The sequence below is a fragment of the Podarcis tiliguerta genome, assembly GCF_965153285.1.
Source record: "Podarcis tiliguerta genome assembly, chromosome: 10".
Lineage (NCBI taxonomy): Eukaryota > Metazoa > Chordata > Lepidosauria > Squamata > Lacertidae > Podarcis > Podarcis tiliguerta.
The window spans coordinates 44,961,081-44,984,836 of record NC_139543.1 but is presented as its reverse complement, the minus strand read 5'-3'; the positions used below and the strand labels follow the sequence as shown (position 1 = coordinate 44,984,836).

General features: G+C 46.9%; 1 protein-coding gene across 4 annotated transcripts in view; it reads left to right on the top strand.

The window, feature by feature from the left end:
- LOC310658482 (TGF-beta-activated kinase 1 and MAP3K7-binding protein 1) overlaps nucleotides 1-22,771 on the top strand; it is a 47,649-nt gene extending 24,878 nt beyond the window's left edge. For 2 of the 4 annotated variants that reach the window (XM_083400449.1, XM_083400448.1), the window contains exons 4-13: nucleotides 14,112-14,248; nucleotides 14,544-14,697; nucleotides 14,904-14,990; nucleotides 15,964-16,102; nucleotides 16,435-16,548; nucleotides 18,497-18,608; nucleotides 18,721-18,865; nucleotides 20,418-20,640; nucleotides 21,026-21,182; nucleotides 22,132-22,771. In XM_083400449.1, coding sequence (XP_083256575.1) covers nucleotides 14,112-14,248; nucleotides 14,544-14,697; nucleotides 14,904-14,990; nucleotides 15,964-16,102; nucleotides 16,435-16,548; nucleotides 18,497-18,608; nucleotides 18,721-18,865; nucleotides 20,418-20,640; nucleotides 21,026-21,182; nucleotides 22,132-22,339 — 1,476 coding nt within the window. In that variant the 3' untranslated portion in view covers nucleotides 22,340-22,771. Of the gene's footprint in view, nucleotides 1-1,577; nucleotides 1,955-11,115; nucleotides 11,258-14,111; nucleotides 14,249-14,543; nucleotides 14,698-14,903; nucleotides 14,991-15,963; nucleotides 16,103-16,434; nucleotides 16,549-18,496; nucleotides 18,609-18,720; nucleotides 18,866-20,417; nucleotides 20,641-21,025; nucleotides 21,183-22,131 lie in introns of those variants that run through there. The other 2 variants (XM_083400450.1, XM_083400451.1) reach the window with 2 other exon arrangements.
- The last annotated feature ends 985 nt before the right edge of the window (nucleotides 22,772-23,756 follow it).

The following is a 23,756-nucleotide window of genomic DNA, read 5'->3' as shown; positions in this document are numbered from 1 at the left end:
CAAATAACTAATGCCAAATAACAACCATGTGCCTTTCTCTCTGCCTCAGTCCTGTCTTAATATGTTTAACCATGATGGGTCACTGCTGAAATCAAACTTCTGTTTCTCCTCATGTCCTCTTGGCTCTCTCTTCTCCGGCACAATCTCCAAGCTGACTATGTCACATCCACACCAAGCATTTAAAGCACTCCTATACCACCTATACCAGGGACGCGGGTGGCGCTGTGGGTAAAAGCCTCAGTGCCTAGGGCTTGCCGATCGAAAGGTCGGCTGTTCGAATCCCCGCGGCGGGGTGCGCTCCCGCTGTTCGGTCCCAGCGCCTGCCAACCTAGCAGTTCGAAAGCACCCCTGGGTGCAAGTAGATAAATAGGGACCGCTTACTAGCGGGAAGGTAAACGGCGTTTCCATGTGTGGCTCTGGCTCACCAGAGCAGTGATGTCACGCTGGCCACGTGACCCGGAAGTGTCTCCGGACAGCGCTGGCCCCCGGCCTCTTGAGTGAGATGGGCGCACAACCCTAGAGTCTGTCAAGACTGGCCCGTACGGGCAGGGGTACCTTTACCCTTACCTTTATACCACCTTAGCTGTCATGACTTCCCCCAAAGGACCCTGGGAGTTGTGGTTTACCAAGGGCTCTGACCTCACAGACCTACAATTTCTAGCATCCTTAGTGGACTACAGTTCTCAGGATTCTCCATGGCTGTTAAAGTGGAGCAAGTGTGCTTTAAACCTGTGGTGCAGATGTGACCTGTGGCAGCTGAAGAGCCACAATCCCTGCACCTCCCACACTCTTTGTTTTGCCAAACAGCATTGCACAAACGAAGGTTTAGTGATGGAGCCGGGCCTCTGCACAGCTGCCTTGAATGGCCATGCGGTTGTGTGTGCCCTTGTGTAAAATGTCAGTCTTCCTCCGATCCTTAATCCGTAGATACCCAGGGCAAGTCCTTGGAAAAGTCAGATATCTTTCCCCCCAAGCCGCTGCTGCCGTTTCCCATGCTGATGCTGCCAAACTGGCTACCCAGCCCTGCACTGATTCTGCCACCCCCTTTAATGAGCAGGAAACTGGCCTGGGCTGAAGCCCTCAACAAACCTAGGCTTCGTAGAGGCCTTGTGTGCACTAAACAAGCACATCCAATCCCAGAAAGAGGTGCCGCCTTCCGTGTGGTGAATTGGAGCACCCACATTAGCGCTGCCTTCCTTCTGCCAGACTTTTTCATGACGACAGCGAGATACATACAACGGGTTGTGGAAGCAAGCCTTCTGCCAAATCATCTCCCACTGAAATGAGCTCCTCTCCCCAGTTGCTCTCTCTCTCTCTGTGGCTTCTTTCATGAACGTGTACTCTCTCTAGAGTGTGCCAAATCTTCTTCTTCCTGTAGGATGTATTTGCGTTTTAACTTGTTAATTACAGTATGTCTCATGCGCTAAGTTAATGTCTTGTGCACTAACCACTACTAATCCGGCTTCTGTTTGTTTCTCCTCGGTATGCTTCCCTTTCTCTCCCCCCCCCCCCCGTCCCCACCAAATGCTCTTTCCCTTCCGGAAACCTCTCCCGCGCTGCCGCGTCCTCCCTTAAAGGTGGGCCAGTCGTTCCTGGCATTCCAGCGATACCAGCTTGGCGCCGACTCAGCCCTCTTCTCCCAGGACTACACGGACCCGAGCCAGGAGGCTGGCATGCCTTACGCTCCCTACACAAACGAGGATGACACTATAGATAGCCTGGGGACGTACCAACAGGCCCCTTCGGCAGATGCATTTGATGCTGAGGCACAGGGGTACCAAGCCCAGGACTACTGAGAGCCGGTGGAGCCCTCCCCCCTCCCTCCCCCTCTGCCCGCTCCCCTCTGCCACCAACAAGCCAAGGTGCAAAACAAGACACAGGTGCATCAGAGTCAGAGGGGGCTCTTGGCCGCTCTCCAGCCTTCTAGGGTCTCTGTTTTTATTTCTTGTTTTTTTTTAAAAAAACAGGGTGGGTGGGGAGAAGCAACAGCCCTGACACCTCTTCCCCACTTCTGAATTCGCCACCCAAACCAAATTGTTGATTGCAAAGTGTTTTACGGTCCATTCTGCAGCGCAATGTCGCCCTCTCTTTGTAGGAGAAACTGCCAAGGGCAGGAATTCACCCTTTTCTGTAGGGGGGGATGGGGTGGGGGAAGCATGGCTGCAGGGCAGGGGGGTGGGAATGACTGGCTGAGGTAGTATCCGAGGTTGACACGTCTGTGTGTGAGTAGTGAGAAGAGAGAATAGGACTTAGACGGGTAGACAGACCTGGGAGAGTGAGTGAGCATGCAGGCATGCAAGGGCGAGTGATGTGCAAGCTTTGTGTGGTATCAGTGATATCAAATAGGACTGTGATTTGCCCTTTACCTGAAATTTCAAAGATTCACATCCATTCCTTGCCAGAATTGACAGTATTGAGCTAAAAAAGGATACTCGCTTCCCTAAATTTCACAGACATTTTGACCCCGATAGGAGTACTTGTTTTTTTCTAACTGGCTATGTAAAGCTTTCATAACAAGCACGTATTGTGCTTGGGTGCTCGCTCAGCTTGCATTTTTGGAGAAGCCATTGGGAGCACCCAACTGCAGTCTGAGCCTGTGGCAGAGGTATCATGCGACTCCATCGCTAAGAGCAAAGCGCAGGTCAAAGTTAATCCCAGTTGAAAAAGTACAAAGTGGCTGTGAGCATTTGTTTTGGGTATGAGGCAGCTCTTTCTTCCCGGGAGGGGAATATAACTCCCCACCCATTCCATGTCAAGCTAACACATGGTCTGATGAACTGAAATAATTTGCTTTTGGTTTTTTTTTTAATGGCGGAAAAGTGTTGAGAACCTGCAAGGAAGTCTGCAAGGAAATTTTTCCGGCACAACCAAAATCCACAGGAACGTGCAGTTTTAAAGGAACATGTAGTTTTAAATGTTACTCCAGCTGTGTCTCATTTATGACTCAACACAGGGTTGGACTGGACTGAAGTGGGATCCCAAATCCAGGGCAGAGGCGATTACATGGAAGAGATTGCCATAGGCTTACATAGTGCAGAGCAAAGTTCAATTGGGAAAATGGCTACCTACAATGGTTTGGAAGATCTTGGCAAAAAGGCTTAGATTATTTGTAATCCGGACACATCAGAGCACTGGCAGAAATGGTTCAATGTGCCAAAATTTCCGGAAAATATGAACCCATCTTCACCGTGTTGTAAATCAAGCTTCCGTTGAGCAAAATTACTATAGCTTTGTTGTAGCTCATTAGAAAGCTCCCTGCTTCCAAAGCTGATTTTTGCTCTCGGTTTATATGAAATTTGTCCTTCTGTACAAAGTATCGGGGAGAATAAGCCACACCTACAGCTTGATCCAATACACGTTTACTTGGAAATAAGCCTCAGTCAATTCAGGGAGGCTTACTTTTGAAAAACTGTGTCTATTGGATTACATCCTAAAGGTGTTTTTGCACATACACGTAATAATGAACTTCTAAAAAGAGGTGTATCAGAACCTCCCTGCAGACCACATGTAAAGCATCAGTTAACACAGGACCATGTTAAGATGTCATGGTCAGCTGCATTGGACTAGATGATCCTCAGGGTCCCTTCCAACTCTATGATTCTATAATTTACTTGGTGTGCAGTGTAGTAAAGCAGAAATTATTTACTGTAGGGTCTTCCCCAACCTGGAGCCTTCCAGATGTTACGAGCTACACCTCCCAACATCTCTAGCCGACATAGCCAAAGATCAGCAATGATGGATATTCCAAAACATGCAGAGGACTCTAGTCTGGGGAAGGCTACTTTACTACATGTTAACTTGTCATGTAGAAGTACCCTCTGTGACTGCAATCCTTGAGATGAACAACATCATGGAAGAGAAAGAATTAATGGGACTGGCTTGCATGGACACTGGGCTATTCAAGCTTACAACCATGGCAGCCTTTGCCAAGTGGCAAATTTGTCCACTGGACAAATTCCCTAGCTTTCCTGGAATTAAGAGGGAAGCCAATTTAGCTCCAGGGCTGAGCAGACCATCTGTCACCCCTGCTATCTTTGTGCTCAAGAAGAATGAAACCAGAGTTTCCATTTGGTGAACACATTGCCACGCTGGGAGAAAAGACGGTTGTGTTAGTAAACTAGAGCCTGAATATTCTAGATTGGGTGAGATAAGTGAAAGTGCCTGCCCTGTGTTATGCTCATCTTCCGTTACCCCTTCATGAGCTGAGCATTCAATAAATGGTTGAGAGAGCTGCAAAGAGAACACACCCCTTGCTTCTAAAAGCATATGTGGAAGCAGCACTCTCTTATTTCAAATTAATCTATTTTAAATAGTTACAAGCTCTCCCATTCGCTTCTTGTTATTCCTGATCAGATGAATAATCATTCAATCTGTAGATAGCAATGCATTAAAACATTTGGTAGAAAAACCTCCCATAGCTCTTTCTATGTATCTGATCCTTTCAGCATTACCAGAAAAGAAAATGAAAAAAGCTGTCTTGGCCACTTGTGTTTTCACACAAATAGGGAAACACAATGTGAAAAGTGACCCAAAGTGAGTAGGGTGGCGGCATTTGTTTGCCCTAGACTCTCTGCTGCCTCCTGAATCTTAATCTCTTGGTTCCTGATAGCTGGCACTCGGTTTATGTGGCTCTGTAGCTCAGGCATGTTACCTTAAGAGTTTCATGCTTTCAACATCCCAGGAGATAATTTCCTTGCTGGTCAGCTGGAAGACTTAGTGAGCTAAGGACTATATAGTTAGGATGAGATCTATGGATTTCTACACCAGAACATCACAAACCAAGGCACTACATGGGCCCTGTAAATGTTTTAGTCTGCTCTGGGTGATTGCTTGCCAGTGGAGTATATTAATGCAACAAGAAGTAGGCAGTCTTGTTAAAAGAATGCTTTATATGTGCTCAGAGCCACAGTGGCTACATAAAATCATCTGTGGAACATAATAAGCAAACACCAACTAGTTCCTCACTTATTAATCATCCATTTGTAAAAATGCCTGCCTGCTTCTAGTTGCATCATCATGCCCCAGTGACAAGCATTTTCCCAGAGCCAGTCTAAAGAAAACAGTTTTGCAGTTGACTGGTAAGAAATATATCCTAGAGGAAGGCACACAACAGGCCTGAAGAACATTTTGATTGTAGCATTACAATGTAGAGATCAGGAACAGAGCACTACCTGTCAGGAATGCCGGGAGTGCATAGCTCTGAGCCCAGAATGAAGAATCACTGCTCACCTGAATATGCCACACTAGTTCCAATACTACATAGTCCTTCTCCTATGTAAAGAGAAGCCTGCTTTGGGTCTTCGCATTGCTGAAATCATCAGATGCAGTCACCTGTATTTTATGAAGCTCCCACAATCTTGGTCTTTAACGTATGTGTAGTTGGCCTTGCCAACATGACAGGAATAGGTTGGTTTGACCAATTTGTAGTCGAGTCTCTAAGCTGATGCCCTCCAGGTGTTTTCGACGCAGTGCTGGCTGCAGCTGATGGGAGTTGTAATCCAAAATACCTGAAGGATACCAAGTTGGAAAAGGCTGCCATACATTTTTTTAAAATGTAAGCGAAGAACAGTGTTTGGAGTAGATGTCATTTGGCCACTGTTTCACTTTGCCAGGACCCAGCTAGGAAAAAGATAACTGAAAAAGACACAGCTGTGGCATCAAGAGAGAAGCCTTCCTATAAATAGCATGTTGTTATTTAAATTGAGAAGACATGGGACCTCTCTCAAGGGATGAAATGGGAAGGAGCCAGTGTAGTGACAACGGGTCTTCCTCTGGTGTGTGGCTTGCATGTTGGTGTGAGTGTGGGTGTGTGGAATTGCCTCTAGATCCCCTGTTGGTACCTCCTTTCTAGAGATCCACTAAATACTGTGTGTGGCTAGAAGCCGGCAGGGAGTGAGACAAGGGGTATAATAGCCTGTTACTCATAAAGCACAAAGAGGAACAAAGTCTCTCGCTTTATGGTCCCAAGAGAAAGCAATATTGTACAGGGCTTGAGGGAGGGGGAAATGTTCTCCATCCCAGAGTTCCTCTTCTATTGGGATGGCCTAATATTTAGGCTTGCGGGTGGGTGGGTATTTTACCGAGTGGGTTTCTTTATAACTGTGGTCAAGGAGAGGTCTTTTCTTCACTCTCCCCCTGGAGGGAAAGAGAGAAACATGGGATTGGAGGGTAGGGAGGGGGGGGAGGAACCCACTGTTGCAGCAAAGTTTTATGGGAGTCCATTGCATGCTTTTCACGTGGGGGTGGAAGGGGAGATGGTCCATTTTCCAACATCTGTTCCGTTAGCAGATTTATAAATGGGTTTTGCCTTGGGGAATAGGCCAAGACTGTGTTAAACTACATAGGTAAAAACTGAATCCTAACTTGTGCAATGGGGATTGTTTTTACATCTCCTTCCCTGTCACATATGGATGGATTCCTAAGACCAAACAGAAATGCTTTTCCTGGTTATGCACAACACACTCACAAAACTACGAGAATACCCTGCACATAACTCTGGTGGAACATGTCAAGTTCAGGGGGTCCCAGTCCAAGAAGAAAGCATGGAAGGCCATGGATTGCAGTTAGTGCTGGCACACCTGTAGAATTGTTGTTACCATGTGTGATAGAACTTTCACCTGGAAAGAAAACTAGGTTCTACTCCTGTCCTGGCCAGTGGCCCTTCTTGGCCTTTTCTCCTTGCTCTTTGATGATTCCCAGTTAGTATTTGTTGGTATATTTTCTGTTTTATCTGATTGGTGCAAGAACAATTGTTTTGGGTGCGTTCACAGCAGTTTTAATTGCACAAAGAGTGTCCATATAGCCAGAAAATGTGTGTGACGATACTGGTTATCATGCTGTGCAAGCCCTTCCGGGTATCCTTCATTGGGCCAGGCATTCCATGCATCTGAGGAGCTAATTCTGGAAACCCAGAAATTGCACTCCAGCGATTGGTGTTTGATTATGCTGCTGGAATACCTTTGTATCCTGTGAAGCTACAGTCTAGCACTGTGTTGCACATAAATATTTGCCATATATGATTACTGCAAACCATTTCATAGTTTATAGAGCAACTGAATTATACCATTCTTTCCCTCAGTCAACACGTCAAGTGTGAAGGACCAATGAGCATCACTTGCACATAGCGGACATGCAGGGAGCTGGGATCAAGTGTTGCTTCCTGATACATCCCCGTGTGTGTGTGTGTTACCAACACATACCTGCCTTTCACACTTTGTGTTTCCCATGGGAAACTCTTGACATAATCTGCTGAGTCAAATGTGAAGCAGTTCTAAACTGATGTTATTAAAAACCCATTCTCATTGTGCTTGGATACTGCATGATGCTTCTGTAGTGTGACTGCAACCTACAGCTTTGAGTTACTCAGACTCATGGAATGTAAGCCATGCACACAGAGAGAAATATTGTTAAGCACATGAGACATCTCCCTGTCAAAACAGTACTGTCAACCAGGGCCGTCCAACTTCTGACCCACCAATCCAAATGTGGCCCACCACCAGCCCGGTAGTGCGCCCTTCAGGTGTTTTGGGTCCCAAGTGGGCATCAAAACCAAGAGTGTTGATTGAACCTACTGGCTTGAGATCTGTGTTAACTGGTTGATGAGTTGGAAGTTCTGTGTGTCTACTGTAGTCTTGTATGTGCCCCACACACCCATCTCTAGATAGAGGACCTTCTGATGCACCAATATCCATGAGTGCAAACCAGCTTGGTGTCATTCCAGTTCCTTAGCCAATGCAGCAAAAATAAGGTCTCCTTTTAGCTCCAGGTAGGCATATGAACTTACTTCATTCACTTCTCGCACATCTTGGGAATAATGGAAGAGAGGCTCGCTATTTGATGCTGCCAGTCCCCCATAGCTTCACATACACGTGGGCAGAACCTCGTATGCCTAGACAGGCAGTCTGGTCTTAGGAATCTAAACTGGAACATATTTGAAAATACGAAATCATAGACCTCAGTTCATTTTGCCTCATGCGACACACACAAAGACTTGTTCTGACATTCTCGTTGCTCCTGGGGCATTTGATAACATCGTGGGGTCTCTACAGCCCTCATCTACAGCATTACTGCCTCTGTATAGTATATATATTATATATGTATAATATAAAACTATGCATATGTATATGCATACATATGTGACAATGAAAGGGTGGCCTGCTCCATACAGGATCTACAAAACGTCCGGTGAACTACAAGCCCTACCCCAACTGGCCCATTTTTTCCTCCAGTATGTCTCCCTCAACTAACATACATCCCTGCCGCCCTGGCACCTGTGTTTACGACGTCCTGTATATTTGTGGTTAAAAAAAGTGAAGGTGGTAACTACTGGTGTGTCTTATCAATAAAGTTATTACATTCAAAAACAATTGTAATGGTGGTGTTACGATTTCTTCCCCCTGGGTTTAAACGTTACATTGATCATTTATATCTGCATTTGAAAACCTTGTACAGTGTGTTTTCCCCCACATCTGCACCATATAATTAAAGCACTGGTTCACCACTTGTAACGGTTGTGTTTCCACTGCCCACCCCCACATTCTTGGAAACTATAGTTTGCTAAGGGAGCTGGGAGTTTCTTAATTCTCGCCACTGGATTTCCCATTGAAAGAGCTTGTCCAGTGAAGAACTTGCTCAGAGAGCCATTCTTAGCATAAGTAGACAGCATTGGGTTAGTCAATATGGTTTCCTCCAGATGACATTGGACTCCAACCCCCATCATCCCTAACCATTGGTCATGCAGAAAGGGGCTGGTGGGAGTTGAAGTCCAATAACATCTGGACAGCACCATGTGGGCTCCCTTGACTGATGATCTGACTCAGGGGAAGACAAGTGCATACGAAGTTGAGCAGTATCAAATACTTATGTACCCACTTTAACAGCTGCTGAAGGAAAGACTTGGTTAGGTCTGGAACAGGAGGAAGTATTGAAAAGTGACCCTCTGAGTACGTGCAGAGTGGATTTCTCTTAACTCTGGAGCAGATTCACACTATACATTTAAAGCATATTATTTCCTCCCAAGAATCCTGGACACTCTAGTTTGTTAAGGGTGCTGGAAATGGTAGCTCTGTGAGGGTGAACTTCAGTTCCCAGAATTCTTTGGAGGAAGTCACAAGCCTTAAATGTGTGTTGAATATGCTTTAAATATAGAGTGTTGATCTGCCCAACAACTCATACTCGGCTGGTATAAACAGATTTGAGTGCCACCTACCCCTTTCTAAAAATTAGCCATGAGTTAAGGCTATGTAATGAGTAGTCTTCCCGTATAGCCTATGGTTGCTGCTGATTAATGTCGCTAGCAGTGACATTAAGATGTCCTGTACATACCTATTTTGGGAATTAGCTACATTGAACTCGGTGGGAGTTTGAATAAGCATGCAAAAGATCAGGCCACACTTCTGCCCGTTTGTTTCTGACTGCTGGCTGGCTGTTTCCAGGCACAATTCATGGTGCTCATGCTAAATGATTCAGGCCCCAAATATCTGAGAGACGGCCTCCTTCCCTGCATTGCCTTCAGGTGTTAAAATCAGTGGAAGGGGCCCACTTGGTAGATCCACTATCCCCAGAAGTTCAGAAAGTGGTGGCCCAGGAAAGGGCATCGTTCTCTGTGGCAACCCCTGTTTGCGCCCCACAGAGGGGCTTCAGGTGCCTTCACTGCACAGCTTTCAGGGAATGCTGAGGTAACATGTCTTTACCCTGGCCTTTGATGTGTGTTTTCTGAACCCACCTTATTCCTGTGACTAATTTGTTCTAACTGTTTTTAATATTGAAGGGCAGGCAATACGTTTATTTATTTAGGTATTTATTTTATATAATCTCCCTCTCTACAGTTGCTTAGCAGTAAGCCCTATTTACATCAGTAGGGCTTGGTTCTGAGTACACCAGCTTAGGGTCATGCTGCATTGGACACAGGTAACCATGGTAGCTTCAGAGTAGCGTAGGCTTGCCAGCTCAAAACTTTTTGATCTCCCAGTAGGTGACACTTATATAACCCAAGTGAAGTAGCTGAGTGCAATAAACTTTATATGAACCATGGGTTTGCACAAGAACAAATTCTCAATTCCAGGCTTCATTGTACTGGATGCTTCTGAGTTCATTGTGTATGGCTGGAACTGCCTCTTAGATCACCTCCCTTTGTTACCACTGTCTGCTCCTTAAACCTACCTTTTTCCATGAAGACCATGAGACACACACACACACACACACACACAGAGGGAGAGAGAGAGAGCTCCCATGCCCTACGGATTCTGTTGTCAAGTCTAATTATCCATCATCGAAATAAGCTTATATTCTTCCTCTGCTTCCATCTTCCTCCTGTATCGAATGTTAAGATTGTAAGCTCCTCAGGGCAGGGACACTCTGCAGTAGTGCCACACATATTGATGGTGCATAGGCGGAGCTACAGCGCAGCCTGTCACTTCACCACTGATGACGTCCACCACAAGTATGGGACAGACTTGTACAGCCACAACAGCTCAGTGCATGCAAAAGATTCAAGATTATGCCTTTGCTACGTTCAGGGTCACAACCAGTCACTGCACACTGAGCTAGTGGTCTGATTCGTTATAAGGCAACTTTCTTTGTTTTCGGGGGTGTGTGTGTGTAATTAAGATGCCAAAGGCAACTGGCACATTGCTGCCCACTGCACCCTTCCATCACCATCGAGAGCCTCTCTGCCCCCTAGCCAACCCCCTTCCAAGAACGGCTTGGAGAAGTGGTTGTTGCTATTCAACGGCGGTCTTTCTGCCACCTCCAGGATCACAGATGCCTCCCTTTGGAATACTAGCTGCTGGGGACGAGCAGAAGGATGCGGATATGGAGCTCACATCCTGGCTTCCCAAGAGGCGCCTGTTTGGCCAGGGTGGGAAATAGGATGCTCAGCTAGGGGGCCCTTTGGTCCGATCCAGCAGGGTCCCTCTTATGTTGTGTCCGGAATACGCGTACAACCCACCCGCCGCGTCCCCTGGAATGCCTGCAATTTCATTTTTTGACCTGACGCAGAACAACTTCCAGCAAGCAGGGAAGAAGATGGGAGAGTCAGTCGCCTGCGATGCCTCCCTCCGTCCTCCTGGGGGCGCTGTGGCCGAGTTTTTTTGTGTTTTGTTTTTTAAAGGCGCGACGCTACGCTTCCTGTCCACCCGACGGACGCTCTCGCCGCTTCCTCTCGCTTGCTCCTCCTCTCCCTTGCCAGGGGAAGGGCGGAGGTTGATGTTGCTTCTGCGTAAAGATGGCGGCGGCGAGGAGGAGTCTCCTGCAGAGCGTGAGCAGCCGAGCCTGTTCTAGGGGGGCGCTATGGGCGGGAGCTCTCCGGGGCCAAGGGGAGGGTTCGGGGCCCCTGGGCTCCCCTCTCGAGGAGGCGGCTCCCGTCTTGGGAGCACAAGGCGAGGGTGGCAGCCTGGGAGCGAGAGAGGGAGGGTGCGAGAGGTGGGTTCGTGTATCTGTGCAAAGCAGGCATGGGGAGCCTGTGGCCCTCCAGGTGTTTTGGGACTCCAGCTCCCATCAGACCCAGCCAAAATGCCCCATGGAGAGGTATGGTGGGAGCTGGAGTCCACCAGCCTGTGGAGGGCCAGGTGCAAAGAAAGAGGCGTGTTGCTCTCCTGCCAGAGCCAAAGAAAAACAGGGCGCCTTGTGCCTTTAATAACGAGATCAAGGGAAGGTATTTGGGACAGGTGCAGCTCACAACGGGAGCATTGAAAAAAAGCTGCACTTGTCAGTCACTCTCTGCAACACGGTGATATAAGTTCTGCTCTCCTCTGCTTCTGGTTAACCGGCTCCAGGGATGGGAGACTATGACCCTCCAGAAGTTGTTGGACTCCCATCACCCCCTCCATCCCCAGTGCCAGCATGGCCCATAATGGGAGCTGTGGTCTCCACAAAATGGGCGAGGCAGAGGGACAGGTTCTCTGTCCCTCTCCTGTTCCCTCTACCATCATCATTAGCACCACTAGCTGCAGAGAGTGTAGGACGGGTGTAAGGATGCCAGTGCCAAACTCCTAAAGGGTTTGTTGAGTTGCATGGAAGAAGTAATTTCTTCAGAGGCTGCTGATTCTCCATTTGCCATACCGTGATGGGGAAAAGCTGCCCCTGGGAAAATTTTCTCAGCCTGGGGTTTGAGATGTGTGTCAGGGGAAAAACACCGATGTAAGTCAGAAGTTAATGGTCCCCAGATAGGAAGTCTGTGGTTGTATTTGTCAATATGTATCTGTGAAGAGCAGAGAGGTGGTTTCCTCAATTCCTGATATTTTGATCAGCAGAAGGTGGTCTCTTTGAGGGGAATAAGCTCCTCCTTTCCTCAATTTTTTGTGGTAGGGAAAGGAGGGCATAATAGAAGAATTGAAATCAAAGTGTGATGCCCACAAGATGTGCTTATTTAGTACTCCTGGTCCTCACCATTCCCATATGCTTTGCTCAAGTCCCCTTGCCTGTGACCTCTCATCTGTCTATACTCCAGAAAAGGATCACAGTAGGGTTCCTGAGGACTGCATGGGGTACCCCAGCATATCTGTGCACTGGTGCCTGTCCAACTTTGTACCAGCTTTTCAGAGCCCCTCTTTCAAATTTGTGGATTAATGCTAAAATATTGACCCCAAAGCAAAAGTATGTGCGACTGTGTGTCTCTTGAATGTACAGAGAGAATTGTGCAGGTGTTTCCAACCCAACCCAGAGTGGCCCACCAAACTGAATGCATTCATCAGCTACGTATGGCAGTCTGTCAGAACCTAGATCAGGGACCCCAAATTTATGTTCACTGCCATCCCTACAGGGTTTAGTTGGACTTTGGAGAGCCAATCAACTAAGGAGATTTCCCCCTTCCCAATAGATGTAGGGAGGAAAGCAGAGACACATTGGCTTGCTAGATAGAAGACTGACATGTACCTTGGCAAGCAGTTTGTGAGTCTCATGGCTAGATCTTCTGGGTTTAGTGGGCCTTGGAAAACAGTGTTTCTCAAATCTCTGGTGAGCCACAGTACAAGGTGGGATGTGTTCATTTAGTGGGGTGTGCAGACCTTTTTCAGATGTTGGCTTTCCTCAGCAAATCATAGTCTTTCCATGGATGACCAGCATAATGACATGCCAAATATCCACATGCGAGCAGGAAATTGGGCCACTCTGCATCCCAATCACTGCTGGTCCAAAGGTACTAAAAAGATTAGCTTGTAGAGAGAGTAACGGTTTTGCAAAATCAGTGACAGTAGCTCCAAACCCATGCAAAACAGGTACCTCTTGTACAAAATTCTTCCTATGATGCTTCTGGGGAAGCTGATATCTGGAGGACCCCTTATAGTCCCATAGTTCTATAGAAGGACAGAGTGATGTCACTTCTTCCTCAGACCATGTACAGAGGGATGGTACAAGTTCCCTACTGCAGGGGTGGGGGACCTTTGGCCCTCCAGATGTTGCTGAACTACAGCTCCCATAAGCCTTGACTATTGGTTGTGCTGGTCAGGGCTGAAGGGAGATGTCGTTCAGCAATATCTGGAGGGCCGAAAGGTTCCCCACCCCTGCTGTACTTGGAAAGGAATGTTACCCTTTCCCCTTGCAGAGAGAGCTGGTTTACATCCCCCGCTGCTCTGTAAACAAGAGTTGTGGCGTCCTGAAAGGCAGCTGTTTAGAAGGCACAAGGAAAGTGCTCAGAAATATGTACCAAAATAATCCGAATTATGCTCAGAGAAGCATTTATGTGGCAAGAAGGCTTCACTTCTCTAGTTACAGTCATTAAAATGCATCAAACGTATCTGGCTTTGATCTGCAGAACCAGCTATGTATCTGAAATATGTTTCACATATCTTTCGGAACCTAATGCTAGATGAATTTTGTGTGTGCTTAATTTGTGGGGAGAGGTATGAGTGAAGGAAGACAAGGAAGCTGGGTTAGCAAAGAAGTAGCAGGAGGAGAAGTGTGGGCAGGTAAAATAAAGTATATAACTGAATAAAAAAGAAAGGCAACAAAGGGATCAGCTGCAAGTGGGAAAGGGGACTCAATAAGAGATTGTCAGCTATCTTAAAGTAGCACCCTAATTGGGAGGCTAACTCTTCAGCTGATGTATAGTCATTATCCTTGTGGCTTTTGCTGGAAGAAGTTCATTGGGGCTTCTTTCTTACTCTGTTATTCAGGAGCAGCAACCAAGTTGGACAGATGACTTGCCTCTTTGCCAGCTCTCCGGTGTGGGTTCAGCTCCTAACCGTTCCTATACCACAGATGGAAAGGGGACAGAAATTCACCCCTTAGAGGATAACTGGCTGAAATTCAGGTAAGCAGCCTGTAGATTTGGGTGGAGCAGGGCAACAGAAATAATGGCATTCATTCAACAAGCCCACTTTAACCCAGCAATATTTTTTGTAGGGGAGGCCAAACTCCCATCAGCCCCAGTTAGTATGACCAATTTGTCAATGATGATGAGAGGTGTATTTCTGCAACACCTGCAGGGCATCACATTAGAAACTGCTAATTTATTGAATGACCTGTGGGCCAGGTTTTTACTCCCAGACCACAGGCTGAATGCCATGCCTTTAATTGTCCCTTCCCATCCTGACCCTCTTTGGCAGGAGTGAAAATGACTGCTACCTCTATGGGGTCTTCAATGGTTATGATGGCAACCGTATCACCAATTTTGTGGGAGAAAGACTCTCCGCAGAGCTCCTGTTGGGCCAGCTGAATGCAGACCATGATGATGCTGATGTGCGCAGAATACTGCTGCAGGTAATGGAGTTTTTTCTTTGGAAAAAATCAGTCATAAATTGGTACTTCTTGTTGTAATTAAAAGCTCCTGAGTGGTTTGTAAAACATGCAAAGTTTTGATGTTTTATGCAGGGAGAAATAAGTTTGGGAGATTCTGTGTAGTTAGCAGTTCAAAGCTTCTGTTCTAATACATAACTTTGTGTTGCCTACCTTCTGGGCCTCCTCAGGCTTTTGATGTGGTGGAAAGGAGTTTCCTGGAGTCCATTGATGATGCACTAGCAGAGAAGGCCAGCCTCCACTCCCAGCTGCCAGAGGTAACTTCTCTTCTGAGCCTTAAGGAAACATCATTGAATTCAGGAAGCGGTAACAGTGCATTTTCTTCTTGGAAGGACCTTGGAGCCTGCTGAACGAATTTGAAAGTGTGTGTTGGGAGGCAGGTGGCAGCAAAACAGGCTTAGTCCCGTTTGCAGCATTTCATGTTTCAAAATCCCACCTTCATTGGTGCTTTTTGAAGAATTGGTGGTGGTCTCGGAAACACTTAATGGCAGAGAGGTTAAAATTAGGACCTGCCAGAATTGATGTGGCTCCTGCAGTCTGGGGTGAGAAACAGTCAGTGCAGTGCACCTCATCTGTTCATTTTGCACTATAGGCACTAAACTGCATCCTTGTACTGCTTGCTGAATAATACAGAAGGGATACCAATCCTTTGGTTTCCTGGTTTCAAAATCACTAAAGTGATTTTCAGTCCCCACTTCACCTATAAAGCGTGCCTGTATGGTGAGAAAAAAATCCTTTCACAACCCTGATGAAAGTATTTTAAGGAGTGGCTGATCTATGTTCAATGAATTACGTTCTGTATTATTTAAGAGCAGGTATAGGCAAACTGCGCCCCTCCAGATGTTTGGGACTACAATTCCCATCATCCCTAGCTAACAGGACCAGTGGTCAGGGATGATGGGAATTGTAGTCCCAAACATCTGGAGGGGCGCAGTTTGCCTATGCCTGTTTAAGAGTCATCTGCCTAGAGCTTGTCATGATGCTGTACAGCTGTTTTAATGTGGAAATGACAGACTCCTGCAGAACCTTAAAGGCTACTGCATTTGTTATGAGACTAGCTTTCATAGACTAGTGCCCAGTTCACCAGATGCCTGAAGCTGGCAGGTATCTATACACCTGGGTGGAGATGTGCAAGAAATGGGATCAAATGTTTTTGGTATGTCTAGAGAAGGCTTCAGAAATGCTGCACTGATAAATTTTTACACAGGCTTCCACAACCCTGTATTCTAGGGGGTGCCCCATCACCAGCTGCCTTCCCAGTACCAGAAAATCATGGAACGGCTGAAGGCTGTAGAAAAGGAGATCTCTGGAGGGGCCATGGCTATTGTGGCAGTCATCCTCAACAACAAGCTCTACATCGCCAATGTAGGTGTGTTCCTCTTCAACGTCGTTTTTGATTTGGGCACTTCCTGGTCACAGCACTGAAGGATGAAGAGTTAGAGCAGTTGCAGCTGGGTTACTTTATCCTCTTTGTACAAGAGTAATGCTTCACTGACATCCTTACAGAGCCACTAAACCTAGTTGCCTGGGTAAATACAACAGGGAAAGCAGGAGAGATGAGACGTTGGCATTGACAAGCACCGCTTCCAGGCTTTGCTGGAGAGGGGTAGTACTGGGTTGCACTTAATAAGCGTATGTATTTCCTCAGGTGCCTCACTTGTCCCCCTTTCCACCTTTGCAAAATGCACTCCTTCTCCACAGGAACAAACAGGGCACTCTTGTGCAAATCTACAGTAGACGGGTTGCAAGTGACACAACTCAACATGGACCACACCACAGAGAATGACGATGAGCTCTTCCGCTTTTCACAGCTGGGTGAGTGTTGCGTTCCTGGAGCAGCAGAGAAGTAAGTCTGGGAGAGGATGGGCCTTGGTGAGCCAACAGAGGAGGGGTGGCTTTAGCTGTGGCCCTCCAGGTGTTATTGGGCCAGAACTTGCATCATTTGCAGCCAGTGTGGTCAAGGGTCAACGAAGATGGTTGGTGCCATGGGCCATGGGTTCCTCAACCGTGCAATAGAGAAAAGGCTGCCAGAGAGGAGACTTTTGTGGTTATTTCCCCACCTCTGTGGCACATCACTATCATTGGTGGCTTTTGTGTTTGCCAAACACAGGAGTGTTTAAATGACCAAGTTACAGTGTTAATGCCTCCTCTTCCCCATAATAGGGAATACATGCTGGATATCAGAAATGATCAATAACTGAGGGATGAGGTAGCTTTCTTACTCTTTCCTCATACTGAATCTGGGTGGGGAATTGAGTCGGAGAACAAATAATAAAAATAAAAACTGACAAACAATATACAAAAATTTCAAAATTATATAAATAGATGTAATCAGCAACTAAACAATTCTGTTGTAAGATAAACAAGCAAAACTACAGCAACAAACTTTAATATTTCCAATTTAACTAACTTTATAGGTAAAAGCAAACAAAAAATCTGTACAAATTAAACAGGCAATGCTTTTACCAACAGTTCCCACCCCATTTTTTACTTGCAACAGCCCACTGACTCCATCTCTGCCTCTGACACAAAGAGGGCCCCAAACTGTGGCTTTTGAGTAACTTAACCTCTTTAGCGCAGGCTCTCCAAACCACCCTGGCTTTCATGCTGAGCTGAGTGGTATGTATTGTTGCCCACAAGCATTGATTGCAAAAAAACACCCCCTCCCATGCCTTATCCACTGTAGCAACAGTCATGGGTTGTTGCGCATTAACTGCCCCCTAGAGGGCGAGCTGCTAATAATTGGTGCATGCTTCAAAATAGGACAGTGGCTTACTCGCTGCCCTAATCAAGTTTTTTACTCTTCAAAATACTTGGCCACCTGCACCAGTTTTTTCACCAAACGGTTATGAAACCAGCTCTGTTGGAATCCTTGTCTGAACTGAAATCCTGTTGAGGCCCGTAATGCAGTAGGGGGCTCGCCAAGGAGAGCCCTCCAAACTTTCTTCTCTTCACCATTGCAGCCAACTTGCACACCTGCATCACACTCTAGTGGAACTGTGAATGCTGCTGCTTTCTTGCTTGCTTATTGGCTTTCTGCAGCAGCAGCTGGTGATACTGGTGGTGATTTGCAAAACTCACTGTAACGGGGGGCTGTAAAGAGTGTCTTGCCCATGTTCCCTCCCAAACCTAGAGCCAGCACTGCAGCAGACTCTTCTGGCACCTTAAAAACTAATGAGTTTTTAATAGCATAAGCTTTCATGAACTAGATTCCACTTTGTCAGATGCAGGACATGTAATCCTCTGTTGACATGGGTGTAGGAAAATAAAATGATTATTATTTTTACATGAAATCTACCTGTTGACTGAGGGTAGCTCACCCTGCACTGTATTCCCAAAGAAAGCTTAAGCCAAGATGGTGGTTGATACTGAATCATTCTCATAGCGAGTTCAGTTATGAGTCCAGTGCCTATTAAAGAAACTGAGATTCTTTCTTCCAAGGAAGAGCTGTGACACAGTAGAGTTGAATGCAGTGGGGATTCATCTGGCTGGCTGTCTAGTTCTATTTTCGCCAAGTGTAAAAGATCTCAGGCTGCATCAAAGCACCCTGACCACTTCTGAATGCATGTGCAGACTTCCTTTCTTGTGTGAATATATTACAGATTAATAGCTCCTTGCTGTCCTCATTCATCAGCGTTTTGTTTCAGTCAAAATGCCTGTTTAGCTGGGGGTGGGGTGGGCTTCCTCTTCTTCCCTTGGAATGTAACTATAGGACACATTTAGCATCTGCCCTGAAGTCAGTGAGCTGATTCTTTATCTGCAGGTTTGGATGCAGCAAAAATAAAGCAAGTAGGAACCATATGCGGGCAGGAGAGTACCCGGCGCATTGGGGATTATAAAGTCAAATATGGCTATAGTGATATTGAACTGCTGAGGTGAGGCAAGACCCAATACTTGGTCTTACTTTCCTTTCCTGTCTTTGCTTTTGAAGACATAGCTGTCTCTGACGCTCTGACCAGTACTAACTTAGTTCTTCTCCCTTTGCAGTGCTGCGAAATCTAAGCCAATCATAGCAGAGCCTGAAATCCACGGAGGGCACCCACTCGATGGAGTCACGGGCTTTCTGGTTCTTATGTCAGAAGGGCTCTACAAAGCTCTGGAAGCAGCTCATGGCCCTGGGCAAGCCAATCAGGTAAGAGTGCCAGGGCAGCTTTAAATTGACCTTGGAATCCTGTGCAGGTCTTCAGGTTGACTCTGTCTGCACAGCGTGCATAGATGCACCCATTATTAGATTTGAAATTTGCCCCAGAGTGTTTTTGCTCTCTGGGCTCATAGTCCCCTTTGGGTAGCCCTAGGCTACAGAGATGAGCAAGGCTAATAGTTATAAGTACATAAAATCCGTTGTGCAGGAGAAGGCCAGAGAGGTGAAGAGGATTCCTAGGGACAACTTTTTTCAGGGAAGTGAAATCATGTTCCTGCAGAAAATGTTCCCTCTACTTTCCATCCCTGCTGCCCCAGCCAGTGGCTCTGCCAGGGAGGAATAAGGAGTAGGTTCTGGTCTGCCTGCTGCATCTATTGAACATTGATTCAATAGCTGAACTATGGGATTCCCTCCTATAGGAGTCAGTGACAGACACCAACTTGGAAGGCTTCAAAGAGGTTTAGACAAATTTATGGAGGAAGATAAGGCTGTCAATAACTACTAGAGAGCCAGTGTGGTGTAGTGGTTAAGAGCGGTGGACTCGTAATCTGGTGAACCGGGTTCACTTCCCTGCTCCTCCACATGCAGCTGCTGGGTGACCTTGGGCCAGTCACACTTCTCTGAAGTCTCTCAGCCCCACTCACCTCACAGAGTGTTTGTTGTGGGGGAGGAAGGGAAAGGAGAATGTTAGCCGCTTTGAGACTCCTTCGGGTAGTGATAAAGCGGGATATCAAATCCAAACTCTCTACTAGCCACAGAGGTTACGTTCTGCCCCCACAGTTGGAGGCTGGATGCCTCTGGATGCCAGTTGCTGGAAATCACAGGTGGGGTGAACATTTTGGACTTCCCGTAGGCATCTGATTGGCCACCTTGAGAATCCTGGGCTTTTGGCCTGATCCAACGCCTGATCTTCCGTTCTTATCCTTACATTTAAGTCCACTATAAAAAAACTGCAGGCTTCTTCTTTCCTCCACTTCCAATTGCAGGACAGGGAACGGAGAAGACAAGAGAAGGTAGTATTTATTTAATGCTGCTTTAACCTCCCCCCCCAAATAAGCAAATGTAAAAGTTGCAACCCACAAGGGTGGACGTGAAAGCCTCCTGTAGGAATGCAATGAATGCCTTCACCATTTAAACACAAGGCATCTTTCAAGTAGTTGAACAAAGGCACCCTAGAGGGTGACGTGTTGCAGCCTTTCCCCTAAGGCTGATTACTTGGGTGCCCTTCAGATGTTCTCCCAGCTGTTTAGGAGATGCTTATCCATTAGAAGCTCCCAAGCAGCTTCTGTGAGAATGTTTGAAGGGCCCATGCGCATGGGCAGGGCCACATTGCATGGTTCTTTCCCATGGAATCAGTCAGCACAGACTTGCTCCACCTGGTAGGAAGCCACTTCCGTGGCTGACATCTGCCCCAGTCAACCGGGCGGTTGGGTCCTTTAAACATTAGCCCAGCTGCGCAGGGCCTGCTTCTGTACATGGCTGGGGGAATATCTGAAGCAGCAGCTCCAGTTTCCCCACCCCTGACAACTCTTTCTCTTTCTAGGAGATTGCAGCCATGATTGCCACAGAGTTTGCCAAACAAAGCTCACTGGATTCCGTGGCTCAAGCAGTCGTGGACCGAGTGAAGCGCATTCACTGTGACACATACGCCAGTGGTGGGGAACGGTCCAAGTTCTGTGCTCGGCATGAGGACATGTCGCTGCTGGTGAGGAATTTTGGGTACCCGCTGGGTGAGATGAGCCAGCCCACACTGACTCCGACGCAAGGTATGGGGGAGCTCAGTGTGCTTGTACAGGAGAGGGCGCAAGGCAGATCAAAACTGTTCTGCCCAACTGTGTGTGTGACAGATAGATAGGCAGACAGGTGTGCCTGCATTTATGGTGAGCTTGTGATTTGTAGTCTCTCTCAGAGTGTGTGTGTGTGTGTGTGTGGATGCTTGGGTACATTGGCCGTGCTCTTTATTTGCATGTGGCCCTTGGGGATGACTGAGCATTAATGAGTCAGAAAAGATTCATCATCCTTGTCTTGGAGAGTGATCTTTGTCCATGGTGTCCCAGGAAATTCTTCCCACTTGTAGAGGGACAGAGGTATGGGGTTTTCTGAGAATCTTGGCCTTCCTAATGCTTACAATGTCTTATTCTGCATGTTCAGGAGGTCGAGTTTATCCTGTGTCGGTGCCGTACTCCAGTGCCCAGAACACAAGCAAGACCAGCGTTACGCTATCCCTTGTCATGCCATCCCAGGGTCAGATGGTCAATGGCGCCCACAGTAGCTCCACGTTGGATGAAGCCACGCCCACCCTCACAAAGTAAGTGCCCCTTGCTCAGACCAGCTGTCCTTTTGCCCTCCTTTTTGCTGGAGGCAACATTCCACTTCCCCTGTTAGCTGCTTCTTAGGCCTAGCAGTGGAGGCCTACTAGCCGTTTCACTTTTAAACCCGTATGATAGGGGCGGGCAATCTGTGGTCCAATGGCCTAATCTCAGAAACCCTCTTTAGATGATGAGCAAGAGTGTTCTGTCCCTCCCCCTTGAAAACATAAGCAGGTCATTCATATCGGACAAAGCTCAGCTAAGAACAAGCTGCTGCCTTTTAGCTGCTTCCCAGAGAAAGAGTGGGTTGCCTGGTTGTTGCCCAGAAAAATAGAGCGATGGTACTGCTCTTGGCTGATCTTAAGTGTTGCCTCCTTTGGCTGCTCAGGGATAGGGACAAAAATATGAGCATGCAAAAAAAAAAAGGACCCACCCTGTATAGTTGTAGAATGAAAAATCAAATCTATTAGCAGTATTTGCTGAAAGTTCCTCTTCATCATTATAAAAAAGCAGAAGTGGCTTGGATAAGAAAGGAGAAACTTCTCTGTGTTACACAGAGGTGCAAGATGAGAGGCTTTTATTAATAGACTGTATATGCATTTACATTTTTAATGCCCTCTTCACACTTAAAGACGTTCCCAGTGGGTGCCTCAAGCCTGCATTTTGCAGGTTTGTGTACTGATACAGGTGCTCACATCAGGCAACAGGGATTGTCTGTGATGCTCTGCGACAGCCTTCGTCAACCTGGGCCCTCCCCATGATGTCGGACTGCAACTCCCATCAGCTCCAGCCAGCATGGATAAAGATCAGAGGTGATGGGAGTTGTAGTCCAACATCATCTGGAGGGCTGCAGATTCCCCAGAGTGGAGGGGAGAGGCCTTAGGTTGCATTTGCTGTGTCATTTGTGCTGACTGAAGGTTGCTTTTCTTTCTCTTTCCCTCCCTGCAGTCAAAGCCCAACAGTGACCCTCCAGTCTACCAACACTCACACCCAGAGTAGTAGCTCCAGCTCAGATGGGGGCCTCTTCCGTTCTCGCCCTTCCCACTCCCTCCAGCCGGATGAAGATGGGCGTGTGGAGCCCTACGTGGACTTTGCAGAATTCTACCGCCTCTGGAACATGGACCACAGTGAGCAGGGAGCACTCACCGTGCAATAATGCGCCGAGACCAATCCCTCCGAACCCCTGTCAGGTGGGGGGGAATGGAGCCTGGCAAGGCAGGAACAGTTCGCCGCCTGACAGCCCACCTTCTGCCATTAAGGGATGAGGTCAATGCTGGGACTGGTCGCTCATAGCATTTGTTTCTCATCAACTTGTCAGGGCATGTTAACACGTCCCTTTTCTAAAGGTCCCTTCCACTGTGAAACCTTGTGGGCATTAGAGAGGGTTGTGACCAACCTCTCCTGTACCTCCAGTATTACAGACAGTTGCTCTGTTGCGGAGAAGATGACAACTCAGATGTCTGGCAGGAGAGGTACTTTGTGTGCATATAAGCTGCTGCTGGAGATTTAGGTGTGCCTCATGATACTGATGTGTTAAGTCGATGAAAGATACCTCTGTTCTGCAGAATAAATGGTAACTTATAGCAAACGCTCTGGCCAGTTATGTGATGTTAGTTTAAGAAATGGTATTAACCTCAGCTACCTAAGTTTTTAGTTGCCTTTGGGGCCCAAGACCTAGATGGAACAGGGTGCGCAGACACACACACACACACACACACACACACACACACACAAAAACACAGACAGCTCCTCTAATGCATCATCTACAGGTGATCCAAATGTCATTTGCAGTTGTTAGAAACAAACATGGAAGGTGGGGGTGTTGTCTTCTGTTTTGGTATCCAAGATGCCACAGCCACTGTTAAATGCTTCCTTTTGTATCCAAGATCACGGGTGAAACAGGCAACATTAGACAGATTTGGAGCCAGATCTAACCTCTCTGCCTCTTATCTGGGTGTTCAGAAGATTCTCCTGACTTCCTTAGAAGAGTGGCATGTTTTTCCCCATCATCTTATACAGGTTTTGGAAATGCCTTTGTTGCTCTCAGACAGTCATCATGTAAGAATTCCTTCTGGGAAAGCAGCTTAGCAGATCCACCATGCATGCATGCTAACAGGAAAAACGGCAACAGAAGACTACTGTTGTAGACTTCATGGCACCAAGTGCCCTGGGCTCCTCTTGAAGAAAGAGCAGGATATAAATTTCATTATACATAAAACAGTTTTAATTTTTTCTTGGAATTTCTAAACTACTGTTAATTTTCTTTGCTGGTTCTATTCTGGTTTGTTTTACAAGGTATTTGTTTTTTAAAAAAGAATCTTAGATTTTCATTATTCTTTGCGTTTTACGGTTCTTACCTTTACTGCAGAGGTGCCTAGCCTGCACCCCTTCAGATGCCATCAATTGACCCCACGAGCCACAGCCAGCATGACCAAGGGTTAGGGGTGATGGGAATTGTAGTCCAGCAACATCTGGAGAGATCCAGGTTTCCTACACCTCCTTTACTGTAACTGCCCAGAGAACTTTTGTTAATGGATGATGTGGAAGTGTTGCAAAAAAAAAAGCTACATTTA